A 16,509-nucleotide genomic window follows, 5' to 3' on the forward strand; every position below is an offset into this window, starting at 1 on the left:
TAAAATATGTACTGATATTATAATACATAATTTAATAAATGAGCTTACATATGATTCTAAATTCTTGTTTATAGAATAGATCATGTAATGCTTTATTTTCTTTAATGTCATAGGCGAATTTGGATCCGTCATCGATCTGGTGTGTGGTGGGAGCATGTCCTAACCAGCTGGACAGACTATGAATGGTGCAATAATTTTAGGATGAAGAGGACCACATTCATGCAGCTATGTGATATTCTCAAGTAATATATTTAAGTAAATTGTGCATGTTTGAAGGAAAACAGTGTGATGCCATATTTCATTACATGAAAGAACATCTGACACCAAAGAACAAGTCAAACTTTTGCTAACAGCATTTGGCTAATTATTCTAAAATTATGCATGCCTCATATAATGGCTCATGGCTCATATAATCAGACAATAATAAACTGTACTTTCTATGCAGAACTAAATGCAGTAGTAAAGACAAACGTGATTTAACAGTTAACAAGACAAAGAAATGGTGTCCATTAACTGAACCAACACATAATTTCCCTGTTGCGTTTTAAATACATTATCCAGAAATATTGATGATATTGATACATTATCCAAAACGTGTCTGCTACTTATATACAGATGAAAAATTAATTACCATTCTTAAAAAAAAAAAACTCAATAAGCTGCTTTCAGCTACTAACAAAATTAAGAATAGGATTATGCATTCATGATTAATGTTTTTTACATTTTATCAATTGTATATTTTGCTAATAATATTACCAATAACATAAGCCATAGGTTAAAGCAATATAACGTTACTCACTGCTCGTTAGCTCATTTGTAGTTTCGGGTGATGGTTCTGAAACTGACAAATCTTCGTGCTGGTCGTCGTGGGTTGCATGGAAGGATAGTGTAGGTGGATGTGATTCAATTATGTTTTGAGGGTCACTTGTGGGCCTAGAACCAATAATGTTGTCAATCGCATCATACCACGGAAACTTCTCCTTCTCTTCCGTTGAGCTTCCAGTCTTTCTGAGGGAGTCACGTATTTTCAGATATTGCTGTCGGAGTTTTTTTACCTTCACGCGACATTGATCTGGCGTTCTTGTGAATCCCCTCGTTTTCAGGTGCTCGCTAAACATTTTGAAAATGTCAGCATTTTTATGTGTTTTCCAGTTGCGTTTGAATATTTTCATCAGCCCATACAGCTAACAAGGTTTCAATTTCATCGGAAGACCAAAGTAAACCCTTTCCGCTCATTTTGAAAGTGACGCGTGTGAGACTGACGACCACATTATACGTCATCAATAGCGGTTCACTTCCGCGGTTTGGTTCGATTGCGTTCATATCAGCAGCGAACCGTACTGGAGTTCACATGAACCGTACCCCAGACCACCTTTTTAAGCGGACCTGAGTACGGTTCGCGGGTGCGCACCCGAGTTCGGAAGACAGCGTTCACATCATCCAAACGAACCGAACTCTGACGTCATTCGAACCCGGGTGCGCACCAAAAGTGCTAGTGTGAAAGCCCCCTAAGACATTACAGATATTACAGCTTAATTTTCTGTTAAAGCATGACTTTCTGTAAAGCTGCTTTGAAACGAAAGTGCTAAACAAATAAAAATGACTTGACCATAGGCATTTAATTCTCTTTTAAGACAACAAGAGTAAAATAATCTACGAGCTCTTGAAAGTCTTGTCTCTCCTCAAGCTCTCTTTCTCTCTGTTTCTCTGGCTTGCCCTCTTGCTTTCTTTCTTTATTTCTCTCTCTCTCTCTTTTTCTCAAATTCAAATGAGCTTCATTGGCATGACTGAATACAATGTACAATGTTGCCAAAGTATTAATGTAGAGCCAGATTTGTGCCAAATCTAAACAAACAAATAGAACGTTTTGCAAACAAGCACAATCTGCTTTGCAAAGGAGAACTCAACTCTCAAACAAACAGAAAGGGATTTATTTAAGGTAAGCTATCTACTCCTGATACAAGGCACTGTAGACTAGGTGAGTTTGAGTGGTGTTGTGTTCATAAACTGATTTCCGGTTAAAAAACACTGTGGCAGGGCCTAATACGGGACCGGGTGTGTAGTATCACGACCCGGCCCCACCCTCCGCCCTGCCACAAACACATAACACATAACACATAACACAACATCTCTGATGATGCGATTTCATGTTGACAATAACAGTATAATTGTTCACATTTCAGACACAGGGTTTTGAGGAGATAATGTTGTGATGAGTAATTAATTAGTAGTTCTTTTAATTTACCCATATTTAGTTAATAGTTCTCAATGAGGCAAATAAAATGTAATAAATGCTGATTAGCTAACAGTGAACAACCACAGTCATGATATCGCTAATACTTACTGATTAGTTAATTGTGTTTCTAAATTTGTTAATAGTAGTGTCTGAAGTGTCCTGCATTATTTCTTGCATAGTTACCTATTATGTATGAAACAGGAATTCTAAAATGTTACCAGAAAATCGTAAAACATTCAATAGGGTTCCAGCACCTCCAGTGCTTGGACTCCTAAAATGCTGTATGTTTGATGATGTCATCGTAGAAATTAATATTCACTGTCTTCATGTCTTTAGGATCTAAACTTTTTTATCGAGGAAAAAATACTGAGAGCACCTTTTAATATAAATTTGTTAAATAGAGACATCATATATCTTCATGTTGTGTTACATGTTCAATCACCTTCGGCTTGCTCACTGTGGTTATTAATAAAATTATTATATAATTACTTATTTTTAAACACGATTAACAATCGTATTTTATCTAATTACACAATGATGATTCATCGACATTATAGATATTACAGTTTTATTATCTGTTAATGCCTGATATTTTATAAAGCTGCTTTGAAACAATTTGTGTTGTGAAAGGCTCTATACAAATAAAATTGACTTGACTTACTGCTATAAATGTTAATGTTTGTCAAGAAATGTTAGCTCAACATTCTGTGAAGAGCAATTCATATTTTGATATGGACTGTAATAAAGTGACTATTCTCTGATTATTCTAAAGACAGCTTTCCTATTAAGCTCTTTACATGGATTGCTTATAGAATTATCCCATTCACAATCCAAATTAATAACTGATGATACATTCCACCAGCCCCATTATGCATATTTCAGTCAATTTTCAACAGTAATGTCAGGGAATAAAAACACAACAATAAACATCTGCAGCTCTATTTGTATGACAATACACACAGAACATATACAGAGTAGTGTATAATTATGCTGTGAATGTGACACAAAATAGCATGTCATTAAGATAATGTGAAGATTGTTACAAAACACATTTATTTTTAAATGAGGCCCTTTGTCTGATATCTAATTCTCCTGTTGGAAGACTGTATGTGCAGAAGAGTAAAGCTGTTACACCACTTGTCCCTGCAGAAGTGGATGGCTCTCTCCAGCAGACTGACGACTCAGAAGGTTCCACAGCATTAAAGGCACTGATCTCCTTCCAGAAGCCACGCTGCTGCTTGTATAATCTTCTCTTAGTGGAAGGTATTCTTTAAAATGTCTGTATAATATATACATTGAGTGATATTTAAATATCCATTTACTTCAATATTTAATTTAATTTAATTAGGCAGCCTATATGCAAATGTTCTTTATACTGTATGCTTTTTTTAACAATTCCATATGTGTATTGGTGTTTATCTTACTTGTATGTAAAAGCAATGGCCCCCACAGCACAAATCAAAACCAGGACCCCCAGTACAGCTCCAACAGAGTTTCTTGATGAACTTGTGTCTGTGTTTATAAGTTATACAATACAGTAAGTTATACACAAAAGTGTTGTGGGCTTGGGGTGAGATCAGGAAGAGTATTGTTTATTATTTTTGATATGCATTAAGTTGTTCACTGTATGATGATTTATAAACACCAAAATTATGCCACTATTAAACAGTGGTAGAAAGAGTACTGAAAATCTTTACATAATTAAACTTATTACTACTGAAGAAATTATTCTCTTGAATACAAGTAGATGTATTGAGAAATAATCTGACTCTAGTAATAGTAAAAAGTAATTTGCTGAAAACTACTCAAGTAATTACTTTACAAATTGAAAATAAAATGATAAATACTTAATTTTTTTTAAACAAAAAGTGCACCTACTATGCATCAAATTGATCACAAATACTGCAAAAAAAAACATTAGTAATGTTGCAAATTATTATTTCTCTTTAAAAATAAGTGTTTTAAGTGGTATTTATCTAAAATTATATTGTTGTTTTTTGCCAATGATAGCAAAGACAATTTCTACTAAAAATATACTGACACCTAATCTTTACAAAATCATTCTGATGTGCTAATTTGGTTCTCAAGACAATTTTCTTCTTATTAGAACATTTAAAAAAAGGTTGTGCTATATAGTATCACAATACTGTGTGTGTTTTTTTTTGTTGTTGTTGTTGTTGTTTTTTCTGGAGGTATTGCATTCTTACAAGTTGCTTCATACTTGCAAGTCTTTTTTAAATGGGCAATAACATACTAAATTTGGGGGAAAAAAAGGACACAACCAATATGATTACTGTCTCTTTAAGAAAAGCACATCATGTCACATTGAACATGGTTCTGCATAGTTTTGTGGAATTTTTATTTTGATATTTCTTACTGTTGTGTGCTAAATCATACTGTCAAGTATTGTTTTATTTTGTTACAATAAAGATAACAAAACTTTTTTTTATCATCCAATGTGGATTTTAGTTTTGTGTATATTAGGACTGTTAAAGATTATTTAATTAAATGTTGCTTTTTTAAATAAAATGTAGATTTTAAGTAGAGGGAGATGGATTAAAACTGAATGCATTACATTTTAAAGGAAATAAATTTAGGCTACATGTTAAGAAGTCAATTTCAGCAAATTCAGAATATTAACTCCCTCCCCCATTATTTATCTATATAATATAAGTAATTTTATATATAAGGTCTGTATAAGTAATACTGTATTATTAATAACGTTAATAACATTATGGTTATTTAACATATCCAAACATTATTCAGCAATACAAAAAGTAGAAAAATTTGAAATATTTACTCAAGTACTGGAACAAGAGGAGTTGTAATTTGTTACTTTCCACCTCAGCTATTAAATTGTTTTTTTACAGCAAATTGAATGTAGATGACACTCACTGATAGTCACGCTGACCCTGGCACTGGTCACAGCTAAGCTGACGTCGTTGGTCAAGGACACATTGATACAGAAGGTGCCAGAGTCATTGAAAAACTGCCGCAGCACCATCTGACACTCTGGGGTTGGAGTCACTGCATTACACAGGGTCTGTACAGGGCTTGTACAGTCTGCATCAGAGACCACAGTACACACTTGTTTGGGAAGGCTGCAGAGAAAATTATTATTCAGCTTTGCATAATCCTTGCATCTTTCAACAAAGAAACAGTGGTGTCCCAGTCCAACAACTTAAAAATAATGTCTCCTACAAAACAAAACAACAAACAAACAAAAAACACACATGTAACAGGTAAAAGCATGGGCAAGGAGGAGGCGGGAACCGGCTGAGCAATAAACATTAGGTTTAATGTAAAACTCAATTTAGAACAACATAATACATAAAGACACACAGATACACATGCAGCACGGCTGCGTGCACCTCTCTCTCTCTCAAACTGGCGTCTCCGGCCTCCTTTATCTCGCTGTCCCGCTGATCATCTGATTCAGCGCAGGCTGTGCACCCTCACGGCCCGGCCACACCCTTCCCATTACACTCCTCCCTGCCTGATTCAGATGGACCACTGGACTGACTTACTCCCCCCATCTCTGGAGGGTAGACACTGACGTCGCGGATGACTCGACTGGGCTGCCGCCTTCGGGCCAGAGCGCCCAGTCTAAGGCTCACGCCCAGATATCCGACATGCTTGCCTGGGCCGCCGTCAACATGGGGCTGGACTGGAACCCTCCGTCCTCCCCACAGCCTTTGCGGCTGGATGATTGGTTCCTCGGGTCTGTGCACCGCTCACAGCCACGCTAACCCCCCCCCCCAGGTTCCTTTCTTCCCGGAAGTGCATGATGAGCAGACAAGTTCATGGAGGACACCCTTCTCCCCCGTCACAAAGCCTCTCGCTCATGCGCTCTCAATACCCTCGATGGCAGAGCGGCCCACGGGTACACGGCGGTCTTTCATTCCTGCAGGAGAGGTTGGAGGGGAGGCTGTCCCCCTCCACCTTGAAGGTGTATGTAGTTGCTATTGCTGCCCACATGACACAGTAGATGGCAAGTCTTTGGGTTTGCACGACTTAATTATCAGGTTCCTAAGAGGCGCCCGGAGGTTAAATCCCTCCTGGCCAAGCCTGTTCCCCTCCTGGGAGAGGAAGCCACTAGAATCAGTCGGACTCAGGGCCCTCTCCCTGAAGACGGCCCTCCTGATCGCGCTCACCTCCATCAAAAGGTTCGGGAAACATGCAAGCGTTCTCTGTCAGCGACACCTGCCCAAGGTTCCTACCACTCCCTTCAGGGACCAGGTAGTGAACCTGCAAGCGCTGCCGCAGGAGGAGGCAGGCCCAGCCCCTTCGTTGCTGTGGCCAGTACGTGCTCTGTGTATCTGCTTGGACCGCACGCTAGAGCTTTAGATGTTCTGAGCAGCTCTTTATCTGCTTTGGTGGACAGTGTACCCGCATCTCCCTTGGGCAGTTTCCACTGCCCCCTGGTCGCCATGTCTGTAGCAACTCCTCCCTCCCAATGAGGCAGGATCTACCACCGCGCCACTTTCCACATGTGACCTAAAAACCCATGTGATGCATTCACCACGCTTTACCTCCCCCAGTCTGGGAAGGTGTGGTCTCCGCAGGGTCTTTTCCCCCTGAAAGAATAGTAACTGGAAAAGATCGCCTTCCCCGATGCATAAGATAGCGTTAAGATGGCCCCAGCCCCTTTAACTCTATGCGAGAAACATAGAGAGAGAAAAGGCGCGGCTGGCGCGGCCTGTTCCCATGCTTGGCACGTCACCTTGTTCCCCCTGTTGGGGGTAAAGAACCAGAAGGCTTTGATGACTTTATGGGGCGTTGGGGAAGTTTACATGCAGTAAAATACCTGCCCGCTCCTGTGTCAGCAGTACACATACACGGCTCAGCGCATGGCGTGATTTAAATTGGACCCCTAGTGTCGCTTCTTCGACAGAACGTCGAAGTGAGCGACAGATGGGGAACGTCTATGTTACATATGTAACCTCCATTCCCTGATGGAGGGAACGAGACATTGTGTCCTCCCGGCCACGTCGCTGAACCGAGCCACTGTTGCGGCCGAACTTCATTGTTGGCTCCTCAGAAAAATCCTGAATGAAACAGACGCATTTCCCTCCCTTTATACCTGTTTGTCCGGGGGCGTGACATGCAAATTCTGTCTGCCAATTTCTCATTGGCCTTTTCTCATAGATCAGAGATGCGAAAGGCTCTCAAGCGAGACCCCTAGTGTCGCTTCTTCGACACAACGTCTCGTTCCCTCCATCAGGGAACTGAGGTTACATCCGTAACCTAGACGTTTTTGATGCTATTTTGTTTTTTCAATTAAAGGAGCCGTTTACCCCAAGGAGCCTTTAGGCCTGTTGTACCCTATTGAATTTTGAAGGTGTTATGAACAAGCAAGTGACTTTTGATATATGTTTCCTTTGTACGGTTTACTGACAAATTGTCTGAAAATCTGACGGTTTGTCTGGCTACTGCCAGACTGGCACCCCACTTTTTTTTTTTTGCAAAATGTTACATCTTGTCAGTACTTGGGTCAAATGGGACTAATTTCAGGGTGCCAGAACATTCAGAAATTTTGTTTTGATTTCCAGTATGAATATCTTAATAGGATTTTGTCTGTTTATGTTGTCATTTGAATAAGCATAGCTTATAGGTTAAATTAACCTCTTCAACAATAAGAGAGAATAACAGACAAATATTTACCTTCCCTGGCATGTGACTGTGAAATCTACTGCATTCTGTTCCAGCTCTGTGGTCAGTGACAACACATTATTCACCTCCACAATCTCAACACTCTCTATTCCATCTGACAGAAGAAAAAAGAACATATGTAGAGAATACTAAATTTAAATGAAACATTTTATTTGCCAATGCAAGAGAATAGTGGCTTTTGTCTTTTAAGCTTGAAAAATGACAACAGGTCTTCTGAAGCAATATGATCACTTTGCGTGATGAACTGAATGAAAAGATCCAAACAAAAGTTTGGGAGGAGCTTGTTCATCTAATCCTGTCAATCATATTTCAAGGATAAATGAACAGCTACTTACCTCACCCTGGTGACAATTCTTCTGGCATCCCTCTCTTCCCCATCACCTCCTTTGTTTTGACAGCATCATTTATAATAATAAAACACTATATTCACATGTATTATTTGTATTATTATATGTATTATTTCTAAATATATATATATATATATTTTTTTTTTTTAACTAGGGGTATTATTATTTGGTTACCACGAACAATAATCATAATCTTCAAAGTGAAATAAAATGGATTAGCCTATATTAGCAAATACTTGTGTAGGATGGGAACTGTTTCTTCTTCCGCTCATCTTAACAGATTTCAAACAAGAGGGATCAGTGCCTTGTAGAGGTAATGATACAAAATCTGAGAAACAGCTTCTAGTGTGTAGTCTAGGGCATATATATACGTTGTATGTCCTCTTATCAGTTTCATGATTTTGCATATGCCCACATGAAATAACCGATGATACGTTAGATACAGCTAGAACATCGAGCATTTGACCCAGAACTTTTTCAATCTAATAACTCGATGCGATGAGTTGTGTTTTATTATTATTATTTACAAAAATGTACAGAGATTCTCTCTAATATATAATATTACACAAATAAATGAAAAAACATACATTTTTATGTAGGCTATATATGGTAATACAAGATAAAGTGGTAACGTGAACATTACTACACTCATATTAATACTTAACAGTTTATTGCGTATTATGAATTTGTTTATTAGTTAGAATAATAATCAAGTATTAACAATTTTCATAGTAGCATAATAAAAGGAACAATAATGACACCTATTAATTTAAATACATATTTAATATGAAGTTACTGTACCATTGAACCCATTGATTTACTACAGTAATATTGTAGTAGTAACCATGGTTAATTGTGTGGTAACTATGGTTTAACTAAATACCATGGTTAAACTATACTGTATTACTTCACTCATCTGCTCTCACTACCCTCGACCGCGGAGCGGTCCCGGGTACTCGGCGGTCCCCCAGGTGGACAGAGCGGTTGCAATCCACCTGTGTACCGAGAACGCCGCCACCTGGCGGGATCACCCGGTGCTCCCCTCCATGGCCTGTAGGATGACATCATCACTGACCTCCAAAGCCTACAGCGCCGCCGGACAGGCCGCTTCCGTCTTGCATGCCATGGCCCTCCTGCAAGTCTACCAGACTAAGGCACTTAAAGATCTGCACTTGGGTATTCCTGACCCCGACATGTTGCAGGAACTGCGGTCAGTGACCGACCTCGCCCTCAGGGCCACGAATGTCACAGCGCGGACACTCAGGTAGGCAATGTCCAGGAACGACATCTGTGGCTGAACCTGGTCGAGATGCTGGACGTGAACAAAGCACGTCTCCCAGTTTGGTCTCTTCGGCGACACCATCAAGGACTTAGGCCAGCAGTTCTCAGCGGTTAGGAAGCAGACGAGGGTGTCCGCCGAGGGTGTCCTGTTTTCTTTGCTGCACCCCCTTTGGGCTGCGGTACCCACATTCTCAATAAAAGAGCAATTTCCTCTTTCTCTGGGTTACCCGGCCCGCAAATGCTGTTCTCACGGCATCCCAGTGCCACACCTTAACAGTCCCGGCACACCGGACGCTGCAAAGCCCTGCTGGGTACGTCAAAAACGATCGTCCCCTTAGTGCCCCTAGCATGGAGCTTGGATTCACTTCCCAACCCGTTACGCTGGCTGGCCAGGACCATCCGACTCGGTTATGCAATTCAGTTTGCCAGGTCCCCGCCCCCTTTCGGATGCATCCGCTTTACCCCGGTGCACAGCGAAGACGCCAACACCCTGCGTGCGGAGATCGGTTTCTACAGCCCTTTCATCATCATACCCAAGAAAGGCGGCTTACGACCGATCTCATACTTGAGAGTTTTCAACCAGGCTTTGCACAAACGCCCGTTAAGATACATCTTAACTTGCGTCCAGCATCAAGATTGATTCGCAGCGGTAGACCTGAAGGACTTCTACTTCCACATCTCGATCTTGCCTCGACATCGACCCTTTCTATGGTTCGCATTCGACGGCCAGGCATATCAGTACAAGGTCCTCCACTTTGGCATGTCCCTGTCCCCTCGCATCTTTACGAAGGTCACAAAGGCAGCCCTCACCCCGCTAAGGGAAGCAGGCATTCGCATACTCAACTACCTCAACGACTGGCTCATCCTGTCCCACTCCCGAGAGTTACTATGCATCCACAGGGACCGGGTGCTCAGGCACCTCAGCCGCCTATGTCTTCAGGTCAACTGGGAAAAGAGCAAGCTCGCCCCGGTTCAGAGCATCTCTTTTCTCAGCATGGAGTTAGACTCAATGATAGCATGCCTCACCATCGAGCATGCGCAGTCAGTGCTTAAATATCTCACTTTGTACAAGCCAGGCACAGCTGTTTCTCTAAAACATTTCCAGAGGCTCGGGGTTGATGCATATGAGACCGCTTCAGCACTGGCTCCAGACTCGAGTCCCGAGATGGGCATGGCGCCACGGCACGCACCGTGTGTTCATCACCCCCGCCTGCTGCCAGACTTTCAAACCCTGGACAGACCTCTGTTTTCTACGGACAGGTGTCCCTTTACGATCTGGTCGCCACAGACACCTCCAAACAGGGTTTGGGCGCCGTGTGCAATGGGTACGCAGGCGCTGGCCTATGGAAAGGGACCCCCACTGCATTGGCCAATCAACTGCCTAGAGTTGCTGGCTGTATTTCTTGCCCTTCAGAGATTCCTCCCGCTATTTCAGGGCAAGCACGTCTTGATCCGTTCAGACAGCACCGTGACGGTAGCGTACATAAATCGCCAAGGCGGCGTGCGCTTGTGTCACATGTTACAACTTGCCCGCCATCTCCTCCTTTGGAGCCAGCAGCGACTCAAGTCAATGTACGCCCAGCGGAGAGTGGAGGCTTCACCCACAGTCGGTCCAGCTGATTTGGGAACGGTTTGGCAAGGCACAGGTAGACCTGTTTGTCTCCTGAGAGATCTTCCACTGCCCGCTCTGGTACTCCCGAAAGGAGGCTCCACTTGGGGCAGACACGCTGGCACACAGCTGGTCCAGGGGGATGTGCAAGTATGCATTTCTCCCAGTGAGCCTTCTTGCACGGGTGCTGTGCAAGGTCAGGGAGGATGAAGAACAAGTCATTCTGGTGGCCCCCTACTGGCCCACTTGGTTCTCGGATCTCGTGCTCCTCGCGACAGCCCGCGAATTCCCCTGAGGAAGGACCTTCTTTCTCAGGGATGGGGCACCCTCTGGTATCTGCGCCCAGACCTCTGGAACCTCCACGTCTGGCGCCTGCACAGGATGTGGAAGATCTAAGTGGCCTACCACCTGCCGTCGTAGACATGATCAACCAAGCCAGAACTCCCTCTACCAGACAACTTTACGCTCTGAAGTGGCGCTTGTTTGCAAATTGGTGTTCTTCCTACTCTGAAGACCCACGGAGGTGCACAGTCGGGTCAGTGCTGTCATTCCTGCAGGAGAGGTTGTAGGGGAGGCTGTCACCCTCCACCTTGAAAGTATATGTTGCCGCTATCACGGTCCACCACAACGCAGTAGACGGCAAGTCTTTGGGTAAGCACGACTTGATTATCAGGTTCCTTAGAGGCACCCGGAGGTTGAACCCTCCCCAGCCAAGCCTGTTCCGCTCCTGGGATCTCTCAGTGGTCCTTTCAGGCCTTCAGAGATCCCCATTCGAGCCGCTAGAATCAGTTGAGCTCAAAGCCCATCTCCCTGAAGACGGTCCTCCTTATCGTGCTCACTTCCATCAAGAGGGTCGGGGACCTGCGAGCGTTCTCTGCCAGCGACACTTTGGAGTTCGGTCTGGCAGACACTCACGTCGTTCTAAATCTGTGACCGGGCTACGTGCCCAAGGTTCCTACAACTCCCTTCAGGGACCAGGTAGTGAACGTGCAAGTGCTGCCCCGAGAGGAGGCAGACCCAGCCCCTTCGTTGGTGTGTCCAGTGCACGCCCTGTGTATTTATGTGGACCGCACGCAGCGCTTTAGACGTTCTGAGCAGCTCTTTGTCTGCTTTGGTGGACAGTGGAAAGGGAACACTGTCTCCAAACAGAGGCTTTCCCACTGGGTAGTTGACGGCATAGCATTGGCATATCACACCCAGGCCGTGCCCGCCCCCTTGCGGGTCCGAGCACACTCGACGAGAAGTGTGGCATCCTCGTGGGCACATGCCAAATGTACCTCCCTACCAGACATATGCCGAGCAGTGGGTTGGGCAACACCCAATACCTTTACGAGATTTTACAATCTCAGGTCTGAGCCGGTAGAACACGGTAACAACTGACCGGGTGTACCGCTGCATCTAGTGCCTTTCCCCTCTACTGTGGTGATCTCGTGCACTCTTATCCTAGGAGATCCCACTAACTCGGCTCCCTGGATGACTAATCCCTAGCCCTCTGGTTCGCAAATTCAGTGGAGGAATTCCCCGACCAGACCCACTACGAGTACTCAAACTACTCTGTACTGGAATAGGTGCTCCACAGGACGGGCCCCCATGTGGACTTATCCCCCTGTGTGTATTTTCCGCAGTTCAGTCCCCTTGCAAGGGGACCCACATCTCCCTTAGGCAGTCCCTGCTGCCCCCCGGTGACCGTGTTTGTAGCAACTCCTCCCTCTCAATAGGTAGGATCTACCACCGTGCCATTCTCCACATGTGGCCTGAAAACCCATGTGATGTATTTCACCACGATTTACCTCCCCCAGGCTAGGCAGATGTGGTCTCCATGGGGTCTTTTCCCCCTGAAAGAATAGGAATTGGAAAAGAACACCTTCCCCGATGCGTGTGATAGCATTAAGATGGCCACGATATGATAGGTGTAGCTGAGAAACAGATCAATATTTAAGTAATTTGTTATAATAAATTCTCCTCCCTGCCCAGTGTATTGATTTTGGAGCTTCAAAATTTTGTCACCCATTCACTTGCATTGTGAGTACCTACATAGCTGAGAAATTCTTCTAAGAATCTTTTTTTGTATTCTACTGAAGAAAGAAAGTCATACACATCTGGAATGGCATGAGGGTGAGTAAATTATGTGAGAATTTTCATTTTTGGGAGAACTAACCCTTTAAGTTATGGTTATGGATGTCTTATTTGATTGACCTGCACATGTTAGATCTGAATTACTGGCCAAGGTCAATGTTATACTGCCATACTTAGTATTTATGGAAGCTACAGATGGCTTTAATTTATGAATCAGCACATTGTGTTTGAATAAAACGCTGAATTTTACAATGGATTCATTAAAAGAAATAGTATAGTTATAATCACTAAATCTGAGCATGATATTTAATGTTGCCTATGTTTGTAATTGCATAGCAGATAACAGATAGGTAAAATAATAATTCTGACTCACATATGTAAACTAGGGTTATTAATGCAAACTCTTTTTTTTTTACATAACAAAATAGCTACTAACTAAATGTGACAACAATTACCTCTCATTATCAAGATAAATTCCTGGAATGTCAAATAAAAAGATTTATAAATTAAATAAAAAAATAGCCCATGTATGCACTGTACAGTTAAGACATAATATCAAGGTTAAATGAGATTAAGATGTACTTACGGACAACATTAAGAGTTGTGAAGAAGGAGCCGTAGCGATAGATCATACAGTTGCTTTCTTCTGGCATCTCTGGTGCTTGTCGCTTTGCAATAACTAGATCAGCTTGAGTTGCTTCTGTTGCCTCTACCTCCACTTCAGCTGCTACACCTCTCACTGTTGCTTCAGGGACATTAGTTACTCCTGCAAATAAAGAAAAAAATTACTCAAAACGTATACTCTCTCATCAGTTACTCACCCTCATGCCGTGTCAAACTCACAAGACTTACTTTATTTTGCGGAACACAAAAATGTTTTGTCCAAAAAAGGACATGAATGTTACATAAAAGTCATCCATCCAATTTGAGTATGGGATATCATCCAGTGTCTTGTAAAGGGATATAGTAGCTTTGGCAGCAAAAATTATTTGTTAATTTAAAACAACTAAGATATTCTTTAAAAATAATATATTTTGTTCCACAGAAGAAAGAAAGTCATACAAATTTGAGATGGCATAAGGGTAAGTAAATATTGAGAGAATTATCAGTATTGGGTGAACTGTTCCTTTTAAGTTATGACATAACTTAAATTCACAAGTTCCCTATCTGTCACTCACTCGACGGTTTGTCGATGTAGTGACACTAGGGGTCACTCTTGAGAGCCCAGAAACACCTCTGATCTTTGATAAAAGGCCAATGGGAATTGGCGTGTGGTATTTGCATGCCCCTCCCCTGAACATACGGGTATAAAAGGATGGGGCGTGCATACCGCTCATTAGATTTTCTCTTCGGAGCCAAGCGGTCGATGGTTCAAGCTGAGCAAGCGATTTCCATCCCTTACCTCTGCTGGATCCTTACGGCACATTGCAGGAGCTTTCTCCCCTCTCTGCACGGGTGCACTGCTGAGATCGCCCCTGGGCGCTTCAGCAGATCTAAAAGAGTATATTCTGAAAGAGCATTTTCCCTCGTAAAAGAGAATATATTCCTAAAAGAGATCGAGACTGGGCAGTGAAAGGTGCCTCCCATGAACTCGTCAGCTCCTATTGCACTCTGGGAAGAAAGACACTGGGGCGGGGAGTGGCTGCGAGCGCAGATACCAATCATTAAGCAGCGAGGGTTCAGGGGAGAGCGGAGGGAGGCGAACAGGTCTACCTGTGCCTGTCTGTATCGACTCCAAATTAGCTGAACCATCTCCCTTGCGGGTGACCTGATGCAACAGCGTGTCTGTCGTGGTGTTGAGGTTGCCCTGGATGTGAGTAGATCATAGCGATTTGAGGTGCTGCTGACAGAGGAGGAGACGGCGGGCACTCCCATTGACACAACGTTCAGTGAGTGACAGATAGGGAACATCCTGCTTACTTTCATAACCTCCGTTCCCTGATGGAGGGAACGAGATGTTGTGTCCCTCCTGCCACAACGCTGAACTATTGCTGAAATGGCCGGGACGTTATTCTCGGCTCCTCAGCACAAAACCTAATGAGTGGTATAAACGTCTCCTCCTTTTATACCCGTATGTCCAGAGGAGGGGCATGCAAATACCACTCGGAAATTCCCATTGGCTTTATATCAAAGATCAGAGGTGTTTCCGGATTCTCAAGAGTGACCCCTAGTGTCACTACATCAACACAACGTCTCGCTCCCTCCATCGGGGAACGGAGGTTACGAAAGTAACCAGGACTTTAATAACCTTATGTTATGTTAAGTTATGGTTGTCTTTTTAAAGCATCTCACCAGCAATGACTTCAGTCACCTCATCGACTCCAGCAGTGGATTCATTAACTGTCTCTGATGCAGGAACTACAGATGCTACAACATCATCCACTGTTGCCTCCATGACCAAAACACCTAGCATATCACCAGCAGGTGCAGCTGTTTCTATTACTGTCTGCATAGTGGTAGTGTTATTGATAGCAGCAGGGGATTCTTGGAGAACAGTAGCAGCCTGGTTGATTAGAACCTCATTTTCTGCAGCAGGTACAGCATCAGCATCAGGAAGTTCTGCTGTAGGTTCTACATCTACAGCTGCAGGTGCAGGTGTAGTGACTGTAACTGCAGCCATATTTCCAGCTTCAGCCACAGCTGCATCTAGAGCAACAGTGGACACTTCTGCTGCAGCATCTAATACTACTTCTGTGTTAGTTTCTGCCACTGCCAAGTCATTGGTCACTACAGTGGCACCAACTGAAACTCCCTCCTCTGCCATGGGTGTGACATCAACAGGTGGCAGAGAAACAGCCAGGCCAATGTCTTCCACTGCTGCAGCTTCATCTGGCACAATGGAGGAGAAAGCAACTGATGCATCTAAAAAAAAATATTTAAAAAAGAGAAGTTGTGGTATAAGTGCAAATAATAAAAACAAATATCAAAGTCTGGGAGGAAAATGTTTTTCCAGGGTGATCCTTTAGTATTTGTAGGTATCTGCATGCAATTGTGTACATGTGCTTTTTTTACATTTGGATAAAAATTTTAACAAACAATATAAAGATATTGACAACATCTTAACTGTGAACACATTGAAAATGGAAATGAAATCTTTACGAGAATATGTCAGAATCTGTTTCTGACCACCTCTAATTGTGGTTTCAGTGATCCAAACACAATCTGTTTTCAAAACATCTTGGGTGCATTTACACCTGGCATTTATTGTGGTCAAGTCCTATCCAACTGTGATCCGATTATTGAAAATGTATTTTAATGCCTGGTACAATCAGATACAATCTCATAGT

At 42.9% G+C, this 16,509-nt stretch overlaps 1 protein-coding gene across 1 annotated transcript in view; it reads right to left on the minus strand.

The window, feature by feature from the left end:
- Positions 1–1,933: 1,933 nt before the first annotated feature.
- pmela (premelanosome protein a) overlaps positions 1,934–16,509 on the minus strand; it is a 51,967-nt gene continuing 37,391 nt past the window's right edge. The window contains exons 7-12 of the mRNA XM_052111697.1: positions 15,515–16,084; positions 13,809–13,988; positions 7,901–8,003; positions 5,132–5,337; positions 3,661–3,748; positions 1,934–3,515 (exon numbers count right to left, since the gene is read on the minus strand). Of these exons, the coding sequence (XP_051967657.1) occupies positions 3,365–3,515; positions 3,661–3,748; positions 5,132–5,337; positions 7,901–8,003; positions 13,809–13,988; positions 15,515–16,084 (1,298 nt within the window). The 3' untranslated portion in view covers positions 1,934–3,364. The remainder of the gene's footprint in view (positions 3,516–3,660; positions 3,749–5,131; positions 5,338–7,900; positions 8,004–13,808; positions 13,989–15,514; positions 16,085–16,509) is intronic.

This window comes from Xyrauchen texanus, chromosome 39 (genome assembly GCF_025860055.1).
Source record: "Xyrauchen texanus isolate HMW12.3.18 chromosome 39, RBS_HiC_50CHRs, whole genome shotgun sequence".
In the NCBI taxonomy this organism is placed as follows: Eukaryota; Metazoa; Chordata; class Actinopteri; order Cypriniformes; family Catostomidae; genus Xyrauchen; species Xyrauchen texanus.